Source organism: Triticum aestivum, chromosome 3D, assembly GCF_018294505.1.
Source record: "Triticum aestivum cultivar Chinese Spring chromosome 3D, IWGSC CS RefSeq v2.1, whole genome shotgun sequence".
NCBI classification, from domain to species: Eukaryota; Viridiplantae; Streptophyta; class Magnoliopsida; order Poales; family Poaceae; genus Triticum; species Triticum aestivum.
Window position 1 is genome coordinate 30,939,524 of NC_057802.1, and position 7,506 is coordinate 30,947,029.

The following is a 7,506-nucleotide window of genomic DNA, read 5'->3' on the forward strand; positions in this document are numbered from 1 at the left end:
GATGGGGTCTATTCCTACATGAATATATCTTGTCTACATCATGTCATCGTTCTTATTGCATTACTCCAGTTTTCCATGAACTTAATACACTAGATGCCTGCTGGATAGCGATCGATATGTGGAGTAATAGTAGTAGATGCAAGCAGGAGTTGGTCTACTAATCTTGGACGTGATGCCTGTATACATGATCATTGCCTTGGATATCATCCTAATTATTTTCTCTTCTATCAATTGCCCAACAGTAATTTGTTTACCCACCGTATGCTATTTTCTCGAGAGAAGCCTCTAGTGAAATCTATGGCCCCGAGGTCTATTTCCTATCATATTATTTTTAGATCTATTAATCCAAAAATACCTTCCTGCACTTTTTCTTTATTTATTTTATTTTGTGTTATTGCTAGATCTGTTTATCCAATCTCATACAATTTAATCTATCTCAATACCGAGGAGGTATTGACAACCCCTCTTACGAGTTGGGTTGCAAGTTTTTGTGTTTCGTGTGTAGGTGTTGTTTACATAGTGTTGATTGGTTCTCCTACTGGATTGATAGCCTTGGTTTCATAGAAATACTTACCATTATTGTGTTGCATCATCCTCTCCTCTTCGGGGAATTACCAACGTAGATACAAGCAATCAAGGTGAAGGAAGGAGTTCAAAATTTCACTCCTCGGGTTGCTTTTCATGCCAAGCCAAAAAACCTCACAGATAAGCTGCGGCCCACAGTCTCGTCTTCTTATAAATTTGTCTCAACCAAGTTACTATTTTTTCCTACTGCCATCTTTTGGCAAACGTGTGCCATCTCTCCTCAAACGTGGCCGTGGAGGTGGTGTAGTATAGAAGAGTTCAGAACTGGTTCAAGGACTTGTGAGTGAGGTGAATCTTCATATTTTTTTTCTCTATATGCCATGTACATATACGGTGCCGCACATCTGGCAAGACTTCGCGAATTGCCCTGATCATTGCAGTGTCGGCGTCCGTGATTACACTCTTCTGCAGCTTCTGACATATGGACCTCAAAAATGTTTGCAGCAGCCACACATATGTCTCTTCGGTCTCATACGAAACTATGGCACAACTAAAAACAGTAGTATTCGCTGATTGTTAAGACCAACAATAGGTATGAATGGCATACCATAACGATTCATCTTGTACGTGTTGTCAACTACAACCATGTTGTCAAAGTCCTCATAGTCCTGACGAGACTGTGAGTCACACGAGAACATTCTATTCATATGTCCTTCTTTATCTAGTTTGTACTCGAAAAAGAAGCTAGAATCCTCTCTTTCCTACTGGCCACGATGCATATGGCTGTGGCAGCATCACCTTTTGAAAGCAGCTTCCTCTTCTTCCTGGAGTAAAGGTTGTATATATCACACCTCGTAAACCCAACACTGTCGTACCATACATGTTTGCTCATGAAGGAATCCATAATAGTGTGAATTCTAATTCATGCGGCTCCCATGGACAATATCTCAGCTTTCTGGTACTCATTGATTTTTTCTGTGGGACCAAAGAAAAAGTACTTCATCCGGTTTTGCTAAAATATGGTTATGCTTGTCCTCAAAACTTATAACATACCAAACCCCACGCTTTTCGTCAAGCTTCACGGTCAGGTGTGCTTCGTAGTTGCAGCGTGACATGGGTCTGAGCCTGTGGTTGCGTCCATCCTCGATTAGCAACTTGCTGTCACGTTTCCCTTCTCTGGAACAAACATACCACCTCAAACGCATATGTGACTCAGTTTTGCTATACCTGACCTTATCCTTTCTAATGCTGAAACCATTATCCTAGCATAGCTGTTGTAGAAAACGAATGCAACTACTTCAGACATAAAAGGCACTTATCTTCATGAACATATCCCTCTTATCATCTGCATGGGTAGTATCCTGGACATTCTCTTTCCCCTCGTCTTATATCACCTACACAATCAAAACATAGCCATGAAAACAATTTTCTATGGTTTAACATTACTTCCATACAACATTGATTACATACATACCTCACTCATGTTGACCGACGACTGCGACTCCCTAGAATCAGATGCATCTACTGATTCGTCATCAAGGCATGCCTCCGCGTCGAATTCACCGTAATAGTCATAGCATTATGATATCCTGAAATTAGCTGAAAAATTGGACACAAATACATAATCAGTTATCATATAATATTCCAGAAAAAATTCAATTTGCATGCCAACAAAAAATTCCACTTCCGTACCTGACTAATGTAATCTTCATTCGAGACCTCGGAGATGTTTTCCTCACTATCATCATCCACGTCCATCTATAAATTTTCAATACAAAAATATAATATTGTCGGATGCCACAAAAAATTACAACATGGTAATGCCACTCACATTAACATCTTCCCCTTCATTCCCATTCTCTGACCAATATCCACGACTGAATTTTTATCATCCGACCAATCATCTATCCAGTCTTCCAGCAGTTCTCCAAACTCCATATCTACCACGATATCAGTTAACTCATTGTTCGTCATTTCCCACAACAAATAGTAAGTATCATCACGCGCAAAAAATATCAATAATGAAATAGACAACACATAGCACAGGATTATAAAGGTTAAGTAAACTACCCCAAGCGAGGGTGTTCAGATCGTGCAAACAATATCAATAATGAAATATACAACACATAGCACAGGATTACGAACGTTAAGTAAACTACGCCAACCGAGGTCGTTCAGATTGTGCACACAACCGACGCCAACGACCTATGACCATCAATGGATCCTCCCCCGTCTCCAGAGCGGTCGACGGCGAAAAGGTACGTGAAACCTAGTAAGTAAAATGGCCACTTTGGATCGCGAGGAGCAGCACTACTGAAACTAGATCAGTGATAACCTGCGCCGCTGGATACCTAGGTTACCCGCTGCATCAAATAACGATAGTCGTCGTGCACACAACTGACGACAACCGACGCTACGTTAACCCTAGGTAGAAGAAACCCACATTAGTCGGCGTGATCACTTCGTATCATGAGGAGCAGCACTACCAAAACAAGATCCGTGATCGCCTGCGCCGCCGGTAGCTAGGTTATCCGCCCCGCTAGGTTAACCACTACCATGAAGATGGTGGCAGTTTGTTCGATGCACTCGCGAGCGAGACAAATGGGGGGACACGGGATGCGGTACCTACGAGCACTGAAGGTTCAAGACGGTGACGTGCGCTATCCGACGAGATCGCCGCCGCCGATATTCGTAAAGAACCGCAACTAGGGTACTGTGTGAATGATGGAGCTGGCTTCGGCAGGTCGTACCTGGTCGTGCGGTCGTGCGATGTTTTTTTTCTGGGGGAGGGTATTGTACCTATACGGTATGGGTTATACTGGTTATACAGGGCTTGGATATGGGCTACGGCAGGCCAGAGAAAAAAAACTGGTCAGGGACAAGGATAGCCCTGGGAAATTAAGTTAGGGGGAGCACCGATCCTAGTCCATTCCAACGCTTCACCTCGAACTGGCCCAGATGTTGTACAAAAAGAAATTTTTTTCCAACTCGAGTGAAACCTTGAGAGAAGCAATCTGAAGATTCTAATTAAGAGCATCTACAACCGGACCCCCCTAAACGCCCGGGTGGGCTGCCCAGTCACTGTCCGGACGCAAAAACCGCACCCAACAGGACCTCGCAAATCCGACTAAAACACACGACTGGGTGGCTTTCCCATACCCGGTTCTTATGTCGGCCGATATGCAGACTCCAGGAGACGGGCGACATGTAGGACAGACATCAAGGGCCCACTTGGGGACACGGACAGACCGTTGGTCCGACGGGTGCCTCTTCCGCTCCGCGCTGTGTGGCGCCGCTCCGCGTGCCGCCCGAGGGAGCAAGTCTGGCTATTTAATCCGGACGGCGACGGCCCAACCCTAGCCCATCCCCATTCCTTCGCTCTCCCTCCCACCCGTGCCAACAACTTCCAACCGCTCATTGTAGCCGCTAGCCATGGCCTGACAGAGGATCACCATCTACGCCATGTTGACGCCGGAACGCGGGTTGCAGCTCGAGGAGGAGATCCGGGCAAGGTGCGCCGCTTGTGTCGTTGTCGGCTTGCCTCCGGATTTACCGGAGCCGAAGCAGGAGGAGGAGGGGGAGGAGCAGCAGCAAGTGGAGCAGCCCCCAGCCCATGAAGGGGGTGATCCGGAGGAGGACGACATGGCAGAGCCAAAGGAGGAGGTGGAGGCGGCTGCGGGCTTCGCCATGGAGGATGACATGCGAAGTTTAAGGTCTGCCAAGCGGAGGAGATGGCGGAGCAGACCGCCATCCTGGAGTTCATCCAAGATGGGTCTGCGGTGGTGGCCAACGGGCACTTCATCCGGCAGCAACGGACGGAGATTGGCGAAATATTCGCCTCTAGTGACTCAGATGGCGAGCCGGAGTTCCCGCAGTTGCCCATCTACTCGGAGTCGGGCACTGAGATCGTCGATACCTCTGACGATGAGTAGATAAGATACGTACGCAGTACATATGTTTTTTATTCTGCATGACTGTATGGATTTGAGGTCAGTGCCTGTGGACGCGGCTGGACGCGTCCGTGGGGCGTATAGGTGCCCAAATTAGATGACCAGGGTTGTAGATACTCAAGCAACTATGACCAAAAGCAAACTACGCGCGCAACAATGAAACAAATTATGCCGCATTCGTCTAGTGTTGTTCATTTAGCTCCATATACATAGAGGATACTTCATGGCAATTAACAATGAAACAAATGCCCTAAACAAACAGAGAAAATTAATAGGGCCATATAATTCAAGACGCAAGACAATAAAGTAGCACAATTAAGAAACAAATTTGTAGTACAATACTACAATACGTTCTAAAACGAGCACAGTCAATGGCTTATATAGCTACAAAGTCTAGTAGGATCAGAATATTCCAACATGCTAATTATGAAGCCTAGGACTATGTCGTGCGCACGACAACTTTTATTAAGACCATTTCCTACAACTTCTCATGGTTCTTCCTTGACAACTTTCCATCCATTGTTCGTGTCCTGCCACCAAAGAATATATTAGATCTGAAGGAGAGGGGAAAAAGTGATGTCGTATTGAAATAAAAAGATGAGAAATGCATATCCGTGTGTACATGCACATGCTGTTGTCGCCTGTCCAAAGTAATTGTTGCGCGCGCACTAATTAGATTTCAGCGTACATTCATAAACTTGCGCGTTTTCAGTTTTGAGATAGCCTACTACATGTGTCATGGGGTAAACTTGCGTATATTTTAATTATATACTTTCATGTATGAAACACATTGAATGCAGGAACGCCTGGTCTTATATTAGGACTCCTATCAATTGACACATGATGGTTTTTCATTTCAGAAAGGGCACTAAATTTACCTCCTTGACGAGAACCACACCCTCGTGCTATGCCTGCTGCAGTGCGACAAGCCTAACCATCCCAGCGATTGGCATGTCCATCTAACAAATGTATGAAATGGAAATGTTATAACTCAGTCAAACCAAAAGGCGGTATTATATACTCCATGAAAAAATCGAGGTTTTACATTGACTCCACCAAGGCGCTGTCCTAAGAACTCCTTTATAGTTCTGACCGGAACAGCGTATACAGACGCACGTGAAGCTCCGCCAAGCACCCCAACTACCTCGTTTACATTTGCCAAAATAATAGGTGAACCTGATGCCGCTTCCTTAGATGAACAACTACAGTGAAGGTGTGGTTCATCTGGTTCATTGCTGCAATAATAAACATTCTAATTAGCCCACAACGCTGATAAAATAGGGACAAAAGGAATATAGCTAGTGTTGGAAGATTGTATTACGTTATGTCACCAGAAAAGGTCCCTGGTTCTAGAATAGGATTGGATGAAGCACCCAATGAGATAAAAGAGAGTGCGACAACATTCCATCCAGAAGCATACGGTGAGTCAAAGAACCTCAAAGAAGTCATTGGTTCCACCACCTCTTCAGCCCACAGCAAAGCAAGATCCCGGTGCTCATCGGTATACAATACTCTTGCATTGTATGGGGCGACACTGTTGGAGAAATAAGCATACATGGTTCCACCATCTTCAACTATCTTAACGACATGTTGACATGACACTATGAGACACCTCGTTTTACTGTGATAGACAATAAAGCCATTGGCACGAAAATCATTTGCAGCAACAGAATGCAGACGCACCACGGAGAACTCATGTTCTCTAAACACCTGCTCACGCCAGCGAGCTTCATCCACGACATCAGACATGTTTAGGTGTCAACCTGTACAAAAAAAATACATTCCGGTGAACAATTCATACATATTAAAGTTAAACACGCATGATGTATGTGTGAATCGGCTTGCCGATGGCACGACATGTGCACTACTCCAGCTACCTAGGTAGGTGGTGGTATACTGACATGCAACTTGGCAAGGGCACGAAAACGGGTGACTTGCAAGAGCACAAAAGCCAGCGACTTGGCAAGACCGCAAGATCGCACTGCTGTGCATATTGCTGGACCCATGCGTGTGGAGCTAGCTCCTGGTTGGAGCGGTGCCATGGTAAACCATGGTTTGCACTACAACGACTCTATCTAGGCTGTAGCACCTGGTGCTAGCTAGGTGGTGTACTGACATCGCAAAGCCGGCGACTTGGCAAGAGCACGGTGCTTCGCATATTGCTCCATACATGTGTGTGGGCTAGATCTGAAGTGCGGGCAGAGCAGGGTTGGGGAAGGGGGGAGGAGAGCACGCGCAGGGCCGCTCACCGGGCGTTCTCTGTCAGTGGTGCCATGCCATGGTCGTCCATGGTTCTAGATCCTGGTCGATCGATTTGCTACTTCCTGACTACTGACTAAGCACATCGATTAGGACTTCCTGACTACTGACTAAGCACACATCGATTAGGCGTACACGGCCAGGGACTTACCAGGACAGAATCGTCGGAGGCGCACGCGGTGCCGGCGGCCGGACGGAAATCTCGTGGCGCAGAGCCGGCTGGACTGGAGAGATGTGGGGGGGACGGAGCTTAGCACTACCTAAAACAGAGGAATGGTGCATTATTGGCAGACGGGTGGATGGGGAGATATGGGGAGGCTCCCGGCCGGCCAGATTCGCTCAGCGGTGTGGTACCGGGGCGGCAAGGACGAGCAGGTGGAGAGAAGCTGAATAAGGGCGGGCGGGGTACTGCACCGGCTAAAGCCCTCTCCATCCTTTGCCGCTTCGGGAAGACGAGTTATGACAAGAGGCCCCCTCCTTTGACCACCAATGATTGAGATTTTTCACCTAAATGCAATTTCAGAGCAACTCCAACACAGCGATCCAAACAGGCGCTCGTTTTATCCAAGTTTTTGTCCGTTTGGGTCTCCGAGTGGTGCCATTATCTGCTTTTTAGTTTAGGTCTGCCCATCGTCCAACGGATGGCCGACGCATTTTTCCGCGTCCAAAAAGCAAATTCAAAAATATGTAGTCAAAATAAACATAATAAATGGCCGGTCAACCGCCGGCCAAAATCCACTTAAGCATTAAATAGAACTTAAATAAACTAAAA

General features: G+C 46.3%; 1 protein-coding gene across 2 annotated transcripts; it reads right to left on the bottom strand.

Moving 5' to 3' along the window:
• Positions 1 to 4,726: 4,726 nt before the first annotated feature.
• LOC123073935 (uncharacterized) lies at positions 4,727 to 7,125 on the bottom strand. 2 transcript variants are annotated; one of them, XM_044496922.1, is made up of 6 exons: positions 6,886 to 7,125; positions 6,159 to 6,238; positions 5,797 to 6,053; positions 5,521 to 5,710; positions 5,354 to 5,434; positions 4,727 to 5,005 (listed from the first exon to the last, which is right to left on the bottom strand). In XM_044496922.1, exons 2-5 carry the CDS (start codon positions 6,222 to 6,224, stop codon positions 5,381 to 5,383), a joined length of 567 nt encoding a protein of 188 aa, XP_044352857.1. In that variant the 5' UTR covers positions 6,225 to 6,238; positions 6,886 to 7,125; the 3' UTR covers positions 4,727 to 5,005; positions 5,354 to 5,380. The 2 variants fall into 2 exon arrangements, with proteins under 2 accessions (XP_044352857.1, XP_044352856.1); XM_044496921.1 differs by having other exon boundaries at positions 5,797 to 6,238.
• Positions 7,126 to 7,506: the final 381 nt, after the last annotated feature.